At 42.0% G+C, this 16907-nt stretch overlaps 1 protein-coding gene across 2 annotated transcripts in view; it reads right to left on the minus strand.

Annotated features, from left to right (window-relative positions):
- Positions 1-1751: 1751 nt before the first annotated feature.
- TRAF3IP1 (TRAF3 interacting protein 1) overlaps positions 1752-16907 on the minus strand; it is a 43030-nt gene continuing 27874 nt past the window's right edge. For both annotated transcript variants that reach the window (XM_075755873.1, XM_075755874.1), the window contains exons 11-15: positions 16403-16523; positions 16217-16253; positions 15275-15351; positions 4870-5093; positions 1752-2181 (exon numbers count right to left, since the gene is read on the minus strand). In XM_075755873.1, coding sequence (XP_075611988.1) covers positions 2016-2181; positions 4870-5093; positions 15275-15351; positions 16217-16253; positions 16403-16523 — 625 coding nt within the window. In that variant the 3' untranslated portion in view covers positions 1752-2015. The remainder of the gene's footprint in view (positions 2182-4869; positions 5094-15274; positions 15352-16216; positions 16254-16402; positions 16524-16907) is intronic.

Below are 16907 nucleotides of genomic sequence, written 5' to 3' on the forward strand. Positions count from 1 at the left end.
AGATGTTAGACACCTTATGAAACCCTAACACTAACCAATTCTTGTTTAAAGTGATATTTGATGCAGAAAGTGTAAGAAAACAGGTGCATAAAGATGCAAGAAGTTATTCCTAAGGTCTCCCAGGAACTAAATCCTCCAAGCCCTGGGTTTACATGAGCCCTAGGGCTTTCAGGGGACAGTCACCTCCAACGCAATGACTGCCCCGTGCTCCAGCAGCACCGTGCTTGTCTTGGCTGTGGATGCAGGAGCGTGGGAGAGGCACCGAGGGGATGGCAAAGGCTGAGGGACTGGTAACAAATCCCTCCGCGCTTTCCAAGGGTGGCTTCTAGCAGTGACGACAGAAATACCAAGGGACCAGGGGCTCACAGAGTCAAACACCGTCTAAGCGGGGTCTGAGCAATTTGACCAAACTCCGTGTTTTTCGGGTTTAAAGGGAGACGGGAGGGAGCATTCAAACTGCTCCCAAGTTACATATTGACCACGCAGGCTTTCACCATCAGTTCTGGGGATTCTGGTGGAGACCTTGAACCCTTTTTTCCTTTGTGTGATGAGAACCGGGACGCAGGGGACAGGCTCCAGCCCTGGGTGAGAAGCAATGCAGGGCAGGAGAGGGTGGCAAGGCAGGGCTGGGTCATAGGAGTCCTACTTCTCTGGACCATACCCGGAATATTGCTTCGCCATTTAAGTTCACATATTGAAATAAAACAATTCAAGTGACAGTTCAAAAGCAAAGAGCATAGTGTCAGATCAGAATACTTCTCCTGTTCCTTCACAAGTCCCCTACTTTCTCTCTGCCCCACCAAAACCCCATGCAGCAAAGCATCCGTATTTAGCACGTTAAATACTCACGCTATTGGTGATGATCCATTTGGTAGGTTTTTCAAGGTCCAGATACCAGAAAAGGAAACAAAAAAACCCCAAAAAATCCCACAGATTTGCAAAGCAAAGAAGGAGAAAGAAAAAAAAAAAAAAAAAAGACACTAGCACTTCATATACAACCCAAACAACATGGGAGGAGGAGATGTGCTTGCACATGGTAAAAATCCTGAGAGAACAGCTTTGCAGGGGACTAAAGCCCTTCTGTGCTCAGTGCGGTGTCATACAGTTGTGTCTAGGCTAATACACTTTGCAGATTTAGAAATAAGTAAAGCTGGACTCTGATGTGCAGTACACTCAAGAGGTCATTAGGAAAAGAGTACAGACATCTGCAGTTAACTAAAAAAAATCAGCGGAATTATTCACGTACAGAAAGTTACAGGAACATGCATTTGGGAGGAAACAGGTACTTAAATTAATCCTTTCCAAATGAACATATGCAATAAAAATGGAATTAACACCTGTGCAGATAAAATACTTCTGCTCCCTTACATGGTGATGCTGGTATTGCATTTTCAGTTGTTCCTAATAAGATTCCTGATAACTCTGAAAACATGACATCATCTCTGTAATGGTGCAAAGAACTGCAAGTTACACAAGGCTTTACTTCTTCATCTCGTGGCATTGATTTGCAGATTATTTTCCCCGTTAATAACAAACAGGATTCAGGAACCTTCTGACCTGCAGGAGTTTGGAATATATTTTTAAGGGGGCAAAAGAAGTATCTAATACTCATTTTTCATGACAGCGTGTTCAAAACTAACCTCAGTGGAAACGAGGAGAAGGAGATGCAGAGAGAACTGGCTCAGGAACCGTGCTCAACAGGCCAGGCAGAGAAAGAGGGCTGGGAAGACCTGGTAAGTGAGTAACAGCAGTTCACATCTAAACAAACAAATTATTTTAATAGCTCTGCAACTTGAGCATTCAAACAAATATAATTTTATCCTGGGTAATATCAACATCTAAAGATCAATGCAATAATGGGCTTTTATATTATTTTTAGGCTTCTGGTCCCCTTAACATTTTATATCTAAACAAGGCATATCTTAGTTTTCTCTGCTATTTTGTTTTTATTTGGTAGGAATGTCAGTCAGTCCCAAGGCTGCTTTTTTTTTTTTTTTTTTTAATTTCCCTCTTCTTCACCTTCTTGAAGACAGGTTTATGCTAAGAACCATCCTCTGGATTTTTTCTTCGTTCTTTAAAATATTAGCTTTTACAGCACAGATCTTGTCTTGCTGGTCTTTAATCAACTGTTCCAGTTCAGCCAGATCAGCTTTTAATGGTTCTACAGCACTGTCTGTGATGCTGAAAGAGACACAAAGAGCGTAATGTTATTGGAAACACTATGCTGCTTCGGGTTATTTAAGAAAGTACATTCAACACCTGAAAGTCTGCAAAGAATTTAAGTTGCGCCCAACCTTCCTGAAAGAAAGTTTAGAATAAGAAGCACAGAGGCAAAGCCAACAATAGGAACAGAGTAGAATACTGTTCAAGAGAGATCACCTACAATTCTACAGTAAACAGTAACTTCTTGGCTAATCTAGTTTTTCTGCTAAAATCCTGCTTTCTGCTAAAAACTGCTTTGTAGTTATTTCACCCCACACTAGGCGTATGTCAAGCACTTCTTTCATTTTACCCGGCCAAAAGCTGCAACCACCTGGCCCAGGGATGAAGCAGCACCCAACGCTGTGGGATAGAACACAACGAGGACCAGAGAAGCTGTGGCTGCCCCTGGCTCCCTGGCAGTGTTCAAGGCCAGGTTGGATGGGGCTTTGGGCAACCTGGGCTAGTGGAGGGTGTCCCTGCCCATGGCAGGGGGTGGGACTGGATGGGCTGTGAGGTCCCTTCCAACCCAAACCATTCCAGGATTCTAAGGACACCCACATTTTACAGGGGCCGCCGGTCCTACTATGATACACACGGTACCAGCCATCCCTCTGGGTCTCGCAAGAGTTTAAGAGAGAAGCACGTGGCAGAGAGGGACAAATACAACTGCTGTGGAGGCTGCTGGCCTGCGACCTGCTATTTCCAACAAGAAACCAGCAAACCAGCAAGACACCAGCAGCACCAAGCAGGCAGACGTCTGAGAAGAGGCAAGGTGTTTGAAAACTGACCCATCACTAGCTGCTGACAAGGGCGGGCAATCCCACGCAAATAGGAAATGTAATAAATCCTGTGCTAATACACCACGAGTACACTGATGCATCTGAAGTGAGTGGGGCTGTTTGGCTTTAAAACAAATGTGCCCCTTTCTGTAATGCTTTGCTGATCTTCAGAAACGCTGAACAGGCAGGGGAATGACAGACCGAACCAGCCTGCTGTCATTCTGAATTACCCAGTCACGTTGAGGACTCATTAGCTAAAGTCCACATCTCAAAATCATTTAGCTTTCCCCTCCTTTCTACCACATTAGCATAAATCACCAAAAGCATCGCTAGAAATTGCACTAACATTTCCCCAATGGGATCCTTCAATTGTCTTTCACAGAAGCAAAGAAAACAAAGACATGCATCCGAATTCCAGTACATATGGGAAGAATTGTCATCTTCGTGTCTGATACTTGGTAATTCTTTCCTGAAGGATTGGGCATGCCTTAGCACTACACTGATCTGATTAGGATCTCACAGGAAACTTTGGGAAGTGCTGGGATACGCTGCGACAGCCTTAGCTCATGAAACGGAACCGAGTGGCTCTGCTCTTTCATTCTTGCACGAAACAGCTGGCCATTGTAAAGCTTGGTTTGACATAAATCTGCAAACAAAATCAGCTGGGCAGTTCCTTCTACCCGCTCCCTGTCTCCTTCTGCACCGATATCAAGGAGATTGTCTCGTCCTCAGCAAGTTTGCTTGGGAACTCAGGGGACACAGGAGCCAGTGAAGCACGTTCTGTCCCCGTACTGGGAAACCAGCCGAAGTGTAAATGACTTGTTTGGCAAGGCTAAAGTGGATCCACTGAGTAAGCAGGTGCCTGGAGAAAGGCCTGAGACTTGCTCCCCATCCCTAGGTGTGGTGCAAAGGGTGCAAGCGAGTCAATGCCTCAGTTTCTCCAACCGTAAAATAAAGGCAAATACCATTTCATTTCTCTTTACAGGGGTGGTGCATTCTGAGGCCAACCAGAGTTTTAAAGTCTGTGAAGGTTTTAGGACAGAAGGCGCTACGTAAGTGCAAGGAATTAACATCATTACCCTTCAGATGTGAAGCAAAGCCCTAATTCCCACCCCAGCCAGTGGGAATTACGGCCAGCAGCCGTAAATTTCCAACATTTAACACATCGCTACCTACCAGGATAGGACTAGGCTAAGAATATCACCCACACATGCTCTGCGTGAATGAAGCACGTGGATTCAGGGAGCAGCATATCTATCTAGGCTGATTGCGAATCCAAGAAAAATCATATCTAGTTCATGTTCGAGATCAGAGGACACACAACTGGAAGGAATGTTCTGTTTTCAAGGAGCGTAAAGACGTATTTGTGAAACAAGTAAGGCCAAAGAAACTGTTTCTAGGCTTGACCTCCTCGTTTCTATCCTGCAGGTAACCTTCACTCCCCTAACTTTCCACTGCTGTTTTTTAACCTTGCAACGACTGTTATTACCACCACTGCAGAACATGCTGAATTCAATGGCACAAAGAGAGCAGGCTGTGATTTAGGAACCCACTCTTAGTCTCGATTAAATAATCTGCTTTGTTTACAAAGCTCTTCCCCCATTGCTCCTTACATATTTGTGACAAGAAGAAACCAAATCAAGCCTCCTAATATCACACGAACATTTGCATCTCTGCTGTCATGTACATCATGTGAAAGAAACTCAGCCGAAAAGACCTTAAGACTTTAACACCTCAAAAAACCTAATTCAGACTGCAAATAAATATCCCCAAACCACAAAAATGACTGATGACAAATTTGCTTTGAAAAGTGAGCAAAACTCTCCCCTCTCCTAAAAACGGAAATCTGTCTCAAGAGATAAATCAAAATTTCCCTGACCACACTCACCTTTGCTCTTTCTGTAGAGCTTCTGCGTGCTGTCTGTTCTCGTGCCGCCACATCTGCAGCTCGTTCTTCATGGCATCCACGTCCTCCTGAATGTAATCCATGATCCTGCCAAGCGTAAGGGCGCTCCGGCACAGAGTCTGAATAGAGACCTGAAACTTCTCAATTTCTTTGGCTACCAAGTCTCTCTCTCTCTTCCTAGCTGCTTCCGATACAAACGGCGTCTCCTAATAGAAAGGATGAACAAGAAAGCAAGCATCAAAACTAGGAAAAAATGTTTGTTGCACATGAGGTATTGAATGAAGAATGTTTTAGAGATGGCTAACGGTGAAGTATCCAGAGAAATATTTATGACAGAGAAGAAACGAATCAATAGTCTAGCAATGAGCAGAAAGTGCACCATATCCAGGTCACCACAGGACTGCTACGACACTCTGCACCAGCATCAGCAATATTAAATTGCTTTTCCATCGCAAGTGCACAAAAGCAAAATTAGTATTTGATCCCATAAAATGATCGCACCGATGTTCTCATTCTCCACGTGACCTTTCCCAAAGCAGCAGGTGTTGGGAGGGAGAACCTCCTTCACATTCAGCCTCACTTCAACCTCTTTCTGTGGCTTAACGTGGCATCATTAAACAGAAACTCTCGACGGACATGTAATAACAATCCTTTTGTTATCAATGTGCTGCCAACACATTTGCTGTGTGAATCACGCATCCATCCATCCTCCCCCGCGCGCTCCGAGGGGCAAGGCCGGACTGTCATCGCACCACTCCAGAGCCCTGCACCACGACTCGGTGGACTGGCATTTACTCAACACCGCTGTAAGTCACAGCGCATCACGAGACTGAAAAAAACGTCACGGTAAACTCTGGAGGAAGGGGATGAAATCTGAAAGACAGCAATTTGGAGAAGCAGAAGCCCCCCTGCTCGTGATGTTACAGGCTACCGCACCATAAATGTTCCCTGGACCTGCTTGCCACAGTGTTTTGCTGCTACTCAGCGGGTGCTGAAGGGCACAGCAGCCTTCTAGTTTGCTAAATCGGTCCCTTCAAGACGCTTCTCTCCCCCCACCGCCTGTATCTGAACTTCCAGCTCCTAATGCTGGTCCTAATAATAGCGCTTCACGCCGCACAGCTAAAATAGACAGCGGTTATTCCATGCCTTGTACTTCTGTTAACAGTGGTCGTAAAATCATGCAGGCTGCAGATGTGGCCTCAATAAACTCCACTACTCCAAAATAATTTGGTCTTGTGCGCGCTTCCCTCATGTGCAGCCAGCAGAGTCTCTGTGGTCGATCTCCTGAAGGCTCCCAGCTTACGGCAAGTTAAATACAGGGAAAGGGTTTGCTAAAGCGGCGAAGTCACGAAGAGCAAAAGGATGCCATAAAAAGAGCAAAGCGATGCCGCATTACTAATGCGCTGTAATATTCTTATTCCAGGAAAGTCTTCCCTGAAAATAACAATCGCCATTCAAGTCTGCTGCTTTTTCATCCCCTTCAAGAAAAACAACCTAATTTTTCTTTCTTTCCAAGAGCCCTACAGGTCAAATTCCCAAATAGAGGGTTTGGTTTTTTTTTTCTTTAAGACACACAAAGCTTTAAGTAAAGTTTATTTAAAGTAATTTTGGTCATTTCATACACACCAGAAAACTAGAAAGGTCTTTCTCTACCACCCCAACCGCAGGCTCGACCAATTCCTAAGCGCAGTTCCTAGCGGCTATATAAACACAGAGGTGGCAGCGTGCTTCTCTCTTGCTGGGACACCAAATCTACCAGGCTGTCCCCTCCTGCCCTCCTACCCAATTGGCCTGTCTTCCTGTGCGAGCTCTGGGCTGTTTGTTCAGCTGCCTTTGGAGGCAGCAGGGACTACTGCCAAACACATTTCAGCAGCCCTTGGCTTACTGATGAACTCAGATATATATAATATATATATTAGAAAAATACCTCTAAAGATTTGAAGGCTGAGATTTACTTACGTCCGATGCTTGTGTTTTGCCACACACGCAGCGCGTGAAAACTGTGGGACTTCTGAGTTTACTGCGATTTTATAAAGTTAAAATTGTTTTATTAGAAACTGGGCTGAAGTGACAAATGCTGCTGAACTTGTGACCTTTGCTTCCTAAGTCAATTCATGAGTGCTGGCTAAACTGTTAAAAATAACACTCATCTTAATTCCTTCTCACTCGACCCGTACCTCTCTCACAGAAGCAGGTGTTTCATTATACTACATTACATAAACCTCGTTATTTAGATACTTTCTGGAGCCATCCACGCGGTTGCTATCCTTTACGACGCAAAGACGAAAGCGCTGCTTCTTGTTTCTTCACCCTGAGAGCTGGTGAGCACCCCTTGTTCTGCAGATCTTCTCCCTGGGTCTCCTCCTTGGCCAAGCTCTGAGCACAACGGCCAACGGTGTTCCCAGCGACGTCGTCAGGCTTCTCTCCCTGGTGACCTTGCAGCTCCCCAGAGAAGCGAGCTTTTGGCCCGGCTGCCAGTCCATTATCTGAGGAGATAGTTGGGTGTATGAAAACATGAAGAATGCTTCATATTTATTTTCCAAATGGTGAGTTCCATGCCTTACGTCCTTGCAATGCTAGCATGACCTCCCTGATACCTAGCCAGTGCAAGGAGCCACACTTCTCAACATCAGCCAGTGTGGTATGAAAACAAAAAATAAAAAAAGAATTGAAAATCCCACAATTCAGTAAACAAGCAAAGCAGAATTGTATACTTTAAAACACAGAGCCAGCTAACAGTTTGAAATATCCATGCTAAGATACACAGCTGCTTGAGAAGCTCAAGTGGAAATAAAACACTCTTAAATATTTCCTATGAATCAGGAAGATGCCCTTAAAGTGTATCAGCAAATAGTCAAAAATAATTTTAGTGTCCCTGTAACTCCCGTGTACTCTTTGTGTAGCTCAATTCTTCAAAACTGACATAAAAAGGACAAAAAATTATCCCATCCAAAGTAATTTCAAGTACAGAAACGTACTACAACTAAAAATCCATTAAATACTAATCAGACTTAAACAGGTACATCAAAAGGCTTGTTAAAAAAATCTGGGTCTTTGAAACACATATGTCTAAGTGGTATAAGAACATCTCTTTAAAAGTGAAGCACTTAAATTTCAAGCTCCCAAGAAAAAATTCCCAACGCCTGATGGTGAACTGGCACATTGTTGTCCCTCCTCGCGGGAGTTAAAGAACAACCATCAAACCTATTTTTCATTTCACCGCCACTTATACTACCAAGAGGCCACGTTACAGTTCCTGCAGTCTACAGAAAGCTGAGCTCAGGACAGAGCACTATCGCCACGAAGCACTCAAGCTTTGCCAGCTACTGTTGATTATAAGTAATTAAGGGGAGCGAAAAAAAGCCATATACTGCCTGTTCTCAGTTTCATAGTTACAGTTATGGGTTAAAAATCTACGTGGGACACTCTTTTAAATCACTAAGAATTATGGCAGATGGTTTATTACAACAGGCAACGTGGGTGGTAAGAGTCCTGAATGCCACCTTTGCTCGTTTTGCACAAACATGTAACAGGATATATTCCGTTTTAAGAAAAATCAGAATTGTTCCAGTCTATTTAATTAGGCCATACACCTCAATGAACTCTCCTTTCACAAAAGCCCGAGAATCAATAAATTATCCCCATATAAAAGACTATATCGCTTCTGTAGGCCCAACACGCTTCCTTTCCTCCGTGTTTTTCATAAGGCACCAAGATAAATGTTTATTTTGGAGTCCTGGGAAAAAGCCTGCCTTTCCCATTACCTCAATGCGAATAGAACACAACGTGGACTCGGATGCGGGGACCTGAGAAATTAAAAAGCAGGAATTTTCTTTTTCATCAATAAAGGGGAAATTATCAACAGGGTTCCAGAAACCACCAGCATTTACTTGGGTTTAATTTACCCTCGCTAAAGCAATTAGGATAAATATTGCAGCGTGCACAGCTCCATAAAGTGGATCATTCACGAGACATCCGTTTCCGATAGCTGGGCTGCTGAGGGCATTTGAAGTGCCTGACATCTACCAAGCTAAAGAGGTGATAAGATATTTAGTTTCCCCCACTGTTTGCAAAGTTTATTTCTAGAAAAAGTATTTGCTTACTTTTATATAGCTTCTCCTTTGTTGCCATTTTTTAAATTAACAGGTTTTAAATATGAATCAAATTAGAACAAACATCCATCAAGGACTTAATAGTTTCTACAGCCCCTTTTAACTGTTGTATTATGCCCCATTATGAAAACAGACCCAAGTAATCATAGTTTTATTGAGCTATACTATTTCCCCCCTACCTCTTTCTATAGGACAGGACAGAAACTTCATTTTGGACAAGTAATTTTGATACATTCAATGCAAAAACAACAAGGTGGGTTGTTTTTTTTTATCGTACAAAATAGTTTTTCATCATAAAGAGTGTTTTCTTTTCCTGGTTTTTACAGAGTCTGCATTTTAAGTAGATTGTAACTATCCACCAGGGATCACCATAAGAAACTCTTTCACAGAAACACAGGGAAAACAGTAAATGTTAAATCATTTCAAATGAACAGGATGCTTTTTCTGCTTATGCCAGGTACCGAGTTCAGTAACAGGCCAAGGAATCAGAGACACAATGTTCTTTACCATTCGATTTAGTCTGACCTGCTTCTGAGCTGGAAGGCACCAGAAGAAAAGCAAAGGATAGCTCTCTAAAGAGGGCTTTTTCCTTTCCCTTTTTTTTTGGGGGGGGGGGTGGTGGTGGTTTTTTTGCCCCCCAGTTCACATTTGATACCTCTAAAAAGAGCTAGACTTTTCAGACGTACAGAGCCAGCCTGCCTTATTCACGTTCAGTCCGCGGCGGGGAGAAGTCAGTTCACAAAGCCTCGGGTATTCAGTGCAGTATTCGGCAGGCTAAGTAAGCGGAATCCTACAAGTTTGACCACACACGTGCCAACTCTAGCGGTAATTAACACCAGCAGATAGTATTAATTCACCCATCACGGCATACTGGGTGCCAGTCCTGCCCAGCTTTCCTTTTCTGCCCACACTGCTGAAACTCTGCTTCTCTTGAAACAGCAGCCTCTTCCCCGTTCAAAAAGAATTTGCAATAAACACGTTTCTTGTGTTAACCAGCTGCTTTCACACCAGTCTACGCCCCAGCAGAATATCCCAGTCAAACCCATTGATGAGCTTCTTGAAATACGTGAAAGTCACCTGTACTGTGTCCTACAACACACTGCTGATACACTGCATCCTCTCCTAGGGATGGCTATCACAGCTGTCTCACTGCACTTTTATATATCCTTTCTGTTTAACGTACCCATCTGCTGTCTCTTGTGGTATTTACACTGTACCCACAGGAGAGAACATTTGGTGGTTTTGTGTGCAAAGGCCACGGCAAAGGAGCCGCGACACCAGGAATATCACGAGAGTGACACAAATCCTGTTCCTGTGTTCACAGTTGGAGCACAATTGCTCGGGCATCGCAGGGGTTTTTTTGGAGAGTCTGTAGTAGTGTAACAAGGACACTTGAGCACACACTCCTTCGATTTAAGCTCCTCTGGTGCTTGTGCATAACCGGACTGCTGGGTACAGTTCTTAATTTGAAGGAATTGCACGCGCGCACCAAAAATTTCTCACTGCGGCTTTATTCAGATCACTGCGTTAACGTCACGTCATCATGAACAGAGCTGTCACACAAAGATTAAAGCCCTTCAGCAGGTAACTCCTATTAAACTTTACTTACTGTCGGCATTTCTTATGGCCTATTAAGCTGGCAGGATGCTGAGAAGCTGTGGTCTTGAATGGTGGCGAGCCTCTTCAAAATACTTACACGGTGGGACGTATGAATACATCTGGTTAACATGACACGTTACTAATTGCATCGACTGGAGGGGACACCCAATGTCATCCAGCTGATAGATTAATGTAAAAAATCAATGACCTGAAGAACTTTAAACAAACAGAATCAGCAATGGTTGTATTTGTTCTAAGCTTAGAAGTACATACTTAATTTATCACGTTTGTAATTAAAGTTAATATTATCCAGGTGCTAAGCTATTTAATATCACTTGTTCCTAGCACAAACCTCAAAGCTGTTTCTTTTCTGAAGCCTGTGAACTGTACTTGGTAGTGCAAAGATGGGAATTCTGTGATCCCACTTGCTTAAACTATTTAATAACCTGCCTACATTTTCCACACATCAAATAAATGAAGTGGAATACAAAATGTAACATCTGTTTCTTTCTCTGTTTAACATTAGAGGGTTAGATTCTAAACAAATACATTTAGGAAGTCTTTTTAGGAATTTGTTAGGCTGAACACAGCTAATCAAGGCAGCAGAAATCTTGTGTATTTCCAGAATGACCTCTTTGTTTGACCTGAAAATTGTGTATATTATTTCAAGTTTCTGCACATGCAAAACCTAGATGATGAAAGTCCCAGTCGTCTTTCCTTTTCTCTTCTTTTTCTTCATTAAAACTTCTTAAAAAGCAAATGCATGTTTGGCAAACGCAGCACAGAAAAAAGTTTCAGAAGAATGTATTTAATACAAATAAATGCTCCCTGGCAATCAGCGGTTAGAAGTGAAGGTGTAAAACATCCCCAAGAGTTCACCAGTGTTACACTTGGATTAAGTATTAATTCACCAACTTCACCTAATTTCTAGTTGATTAATCCACAATAAATCATGCAGATCCATTAAACTTGGGGTTTTTTTCCTGAATATTTGACTTAATAAAGGATTAGCTAAAAGTTCCAGCACTCAGACTACAAACATATTACTTTTTTCTTCCTTCATTTTCCCAACTGGCAAAAGAACAAGGCTTTAAAGACTAATGAATATAACTGGGAAAATATTTCATTTATTTTGTACGTATTGAAGAGTTTAACAAAATGAGGGAAGATGAACATTCTCACTGACAGACACAAGGATAACCCTTCATTTCATCAGATGTAATTTCCCAAAGCAAGTATTCTTTCAAACTTTCACTGACTTTTGATTACTTTACTCTGAAATACAGAAGTATAATTACATTTTACTCTCCAATGCATAATACATTTTGGAATACAGTTGCATACTGATGTAGAAGATATTTCTTCTGGAGAGTTTGATGGAAAACTAATTAAATAAAAGAACTGACAGTCTGGGGAGAAATGGTCAAATCCCAGACTGATACTGCTTCCCAGCAGACTGCAGAGCTAGACCTGGCACAAAACCCACGGCCATCTGAACACAGCACACGCCGGCCAGAGTTCATTGACCCATTCTCCCAGTCCCATTAACACACCAGGACGTGGTTCCACTTGCCTTGCCTAAACCACTTGGCAGGAATAAACCACTCAAAACTCTTCCTTCTTTTTAATTATTTTTGCTGCCTCTCTCCAAAGAGATTCCACAGAGCAGGAACTATTCCTCCTGCAGTCTCGCAAGAAAAAAAAGCCTGCCACTGCCTGGCAGATGTTAGGAATATCCCTCAGGGAGGGCCACACCAGCACGCCAGACCCCCACCTGCTGCCCCCTGAAACGTTCCCAGAGGCAACGCCACGTTGGAAATGTATTTTTTACTTTTACTGTCTCCTGCGTCACACTGTCTCTGTCCTCTAAAATAAATTCCCAGGATTCAGTAATGTCTCCAGCTCATGTTTTCTGAACTACATCTGTCAAGTCCCAGTCACTAACTCCGAGCATTTTTAATCATCTTTTCCATTGATTTTTTTTTTTTCCCCCCTCTGCTCTCAGGAAAACTATGCTTCTCCTCTCTGGATCGCAACAACTTCAACAACATAATTTGAAAAGCAGTAGCAGCAAAGAAACCTACTGCAGTAGCAGCCAGCTGCTTGGATATGAGATCGGATGATATTCCAGGAGCTTAGCATTGTATGCAAGTTTTCACGTGATGGACTAGGAAGTCAGCACGTTTGGGGTTTTTCCAGAATTAGTTGTCTATTATCAGTGCTGCTAACACAGATCAGTCCTTCAAAAGATGCAACAAAAGACAAAAGGACTGAATGAATGTTTTAGAGACTGAAAACGGGCAACGAGACTAAACGGTTATTGTAGAAGGACACAATTGTCCACGTGCATTTTAAAAAAATAAATCTAAGGGGTTAAAAGGGAATTGGTTCAGTTAGTTCGTTACTCTTATTCAGAAAAAACCCTAGAAAATTTAGCACAAACACCGGAGGAAGCTTCCCGAGCATGAAATCTGTGTGGTTTTGCAAACCCTCCCTCACTGTCCCTTTCTATGTCCAGTGCTTCAGTTGACAGGACACAATTCCAAACAGTACAGCCCTCAGCACAATTATGTACTGGCAGAAGACATTACTAAATGAACTACTCATGCTGTCCCCAAGCTTAGTCTCCAGACTAATGATTCAACAGCACCACCTAGTTATAAAACCAGGGACAGGAACAGCTGTGCTGTTTGTTCTCACAAGCGCCAGCTCAACATGCACTCCAGTAATGAGCTGCAGAGCTACTGCATAAACAGAGCAATATCGCCTTTTAACCCTTTTTTTCTCTCCAAACAGTTACATAAAGACAGAACTGATTCAAGCAGGCAAATGTTCACGTCAGGTGCGCTCATTAGAAATAGTCAACCGCGTTTCAATGAGCAGTATGCAGACACTGCAAAGCCGCACGTTTATAATAAATGGTATATACTTCAGCAAGTGAAAGCTGTACCTATTCATAATAGATTCTGAACAGGAAAACTAGTGGTGTTTTCCTATTTTAAGAATTCATTTCCTTCTATAATCTCAGCCTTTGCAATACGTGAAAGGAATTATCTTCCAGCCAAGCAGGCCTGGATCTCAGATAGTTCCAAACTGCAGATAGGAAGATGCTCCCCAAGGGTCTGATCCCAACTTCCCTAACTTGCTGGGGAAGGAACGCAAAAGTGTGTCTGTGTGGCAGCACAACCCATTACCACTGGACACATATGAGGGTATCTCTCTTTAAGAGGAGAAAACTGTTGGGTTTACCCTCCCAAAATTCCAATCCTAGAAGTTAAACACTGTGTCACTGTTGCTGTAGATTGTAGAGGCGATTATCAAGTCAGGTTCTAGATAAGACCGGGTTTTTAAAAGCAGTCTGTCTACCACGGGTTTAGTCCCTCAGGGACTTTTTTTTCTGCTGTACACTTTGCTCATAACCCATCATAATATCGTTACTCACTGCCAAATTACTAGAGCTGATAAAGCCAAAAGAGGTGGTCGAGCAGTCAAGGCTTCAAAAGTCACTACTGATTTCAGACAGCTATTTGAAAGAGCTTGGTGCTCTGTGAAAAGCTGGATGCTTGAGGTCTGAGTTACAGCACCTTCAAAGAGTCTGCCAAACTACAGATCATTTCTGAAAAAGAATAGAGGTAGTAAAAACCTACAATACTGAATTAACTTTTTTTTAAAATGAGATGATGTGATTGGAATCGAAGATTTAAGAGTTCATGAAAAGCACCCACCTTTCCAAACCATTACGTACCTCTCTGTATTTTTATAACAGCACTCTGCACGGCATTCCTCAGCGCCTCCTCACCAGCACATCAAACTATCTCAGTGATTTAGAAACTTTCCAAAAGGGCAATGGATCAGAAAAGTCCATCTAAAATACTCTGCCTTTTGCTGCTTCTTGTAACATGAGCTTTGTAAGGCTGAAAAGGCAAGAGCTCCCCAGTTGTAACAGGAAGACACTGAAATCAGAGGGGTTCAACCTTTTGCTTTTGGTTTGTGATCACTACTAGATCCTTTCTAGACCGTTTCTAAGCAATCAAAAGAAAACCAAGAAAAAAAAAAAAAACAGCAACAACAAAACCTCCCCTTTCCCACTACTGACAGTGACGGGGGGGGAATCAAATTAAATGAAATCACTTCGTAGATCCAGACCTGAATGCTGGGCTATGCTAGGACATCACTAGGGAAACATTTAGAGATACGAAAATGCTTTATATGGTTAACTGCACCAGAGATTCATCTTTTTTTTAGACAATGATAATGATTGCTGAACAATAGGATACTGCTCTTCAAATGCCCAGAGGACAAGTAAGATTGAAACAATAATGGGGCAGCTGTACAAATGCAGAGCGTGCCCTACAACATCTAGGGCAAGGCTGAAATCAGCAGACCTTATTCTGGAAAATAAAAGAATAGGCTAAAGAAGGGTCCCTAAAAAAAAAAAAAAGTACTAAATACTGAAAAAAAAACCCCAACCCCAAACCACAAAAATTAAAGGTGAGAAAGAGAGAGCACTACCCGCAGAAGGTAACAGTATCTGACAGACTAATGGAGAAAAAAAAAAGCAGCGTAACACATCAAGGAGGAAAGCTTGATCATAAATGGAAAAAACACATTTAAGGTAGAGAAAAAGGTCACGACTACAGTATTTCACACTTCTGTGAAGGCCATTACCATCTTACCCTCTCTGTTGTCTTTGATGATTGCTGTGATGCCTCATAGTCTTTCTTTGTTTCTAGAATTCTTTTTACAAGGCCACCTGTTGAAAAAATCAGTGAATTTCTCAGCATTGGTTGGCACTAAAATAATATTTTAAACATTCAGATAAAAAGCCAAAACCAATCGCTTAATATTTTTTAATGTAAAAATTTTTAGAACAACATGAACAGCATTTTATTATGTATTTTAATTACTGAGATACAAGGTATTTGTTATTTGATCTATTTTCTCCAGTGTCCTCTAAATCAAACTGTATCATCAGTATCATTTACTGAACAAATCTTGGTACGGAACCAAATCCTTGAGCTGTATTAACACAAAGGCTTTTCCTTTGCACCCCTCTTTTGGAAGAATTCAAGAACTGCACACGATAGGCATATAGATAGATAGATGGATAGATGGATATTCCTTTGCTAGGAATTTTCGGATGCAGGTAAGTATATCTGCTTAAATCACAGCCAGTATAACCATAATGGAAGCCCCTGACTCAGAGATCTGAGGTCACAAGTAAGCGTAAATGTTGTTAAGAATCAGTGCGTCAATTTTTCTCAGAGCTTTTCTATTATTTGCCTTGATCAGCCAATACCACCTCATATCTCAGAGCTGACAAGCTGTACACGATACTCAAAGAAACATTAATTTATGATTTTTTTATGCAGAATTTTAAATGCTGCTGACGTTAAAGATGTATAGAAAGTCTGTACTTAACATCAGTTGCAAATCCAGCTGCTCAACTAAACAAGACCGCATTTGATAAATAATTCCTGGTTTTCTTGCAAAAGTTGCAAGCTCCTACCCGCAGGACATATTTTGCTGCTTTATTCAGCATTTTAAGTGTTCAGCATTTGTTTTAACCCCATGGTTTTATTCTATATATAAAAAAATATACGTAAAAGCAGACATACCATGCTTTTCATCCTCAACAAGCTCCACTTCTGGCTCCTACACATGCAGAAAGAGAGCTTTAGTTGAAAAAGTTGGCACTGCTATAACATACAACTATTCAAAAATAATCAGCTAGAAGCTACTTAAACAATTAAGTTACAAAGAAAGTACGGAAAAAGGTTCTCTACTTTGCAACATGAACAGACCATTTCCATTTCTGGCATTTCTGGCAGTGGCGGTGCTGCCTCCACCACAAACTGGTCATCATCATCATCAGAAATCTGCTGGTCTATGATGATGCTGGAGACTGTTTTACCACTACCACTCCTGTAAGAGAGACAATTACAATTAAAACCTATTAAGATCTGTCCAAACCTATTAATATTGATCCAGAACAGGAGACAGCAGTACCCTCCCTTTCTCCCATAAAATAAAGCAGTACCAACTAAAAGCACATCAAATTCTGTCATTCCCGCTCACTGCCCAACTCTGAAAACAGTTAGCCAGCCTTCTCTCGCAAAAAGACGTATATTTTCCTCGTAAACACGCTACTTCAGTGACTGGCACTGGTCAGAGATCAAGTAAGGCATTTTGTCTGCAGTTTCAAATGGCTGTTTCAGCCTTTTTTTGAACAAGGGATATTCACTGCATGTTTTACAGATCTCTTCTAGTTTAGATGAACACTCTAGGGTTATCTGTTTGAGAGTTCCC

The sequence above is a fragment of the Balearica regulorum genome, chromosome 6 (assembly GCF_011004875.1).
Source record: "Balearica regulorum gibbericeps isolate bBalReg1 chromosome 6, bBalReg1.pri, whole genome shotgun sequence".
Taxonomy (NCBI): domain Eukaryota; kingdom Metazoa; phylum Chordata; class Aves; order Gruiformes; family Gruidae; genus Balearica; species Balearica regulorum.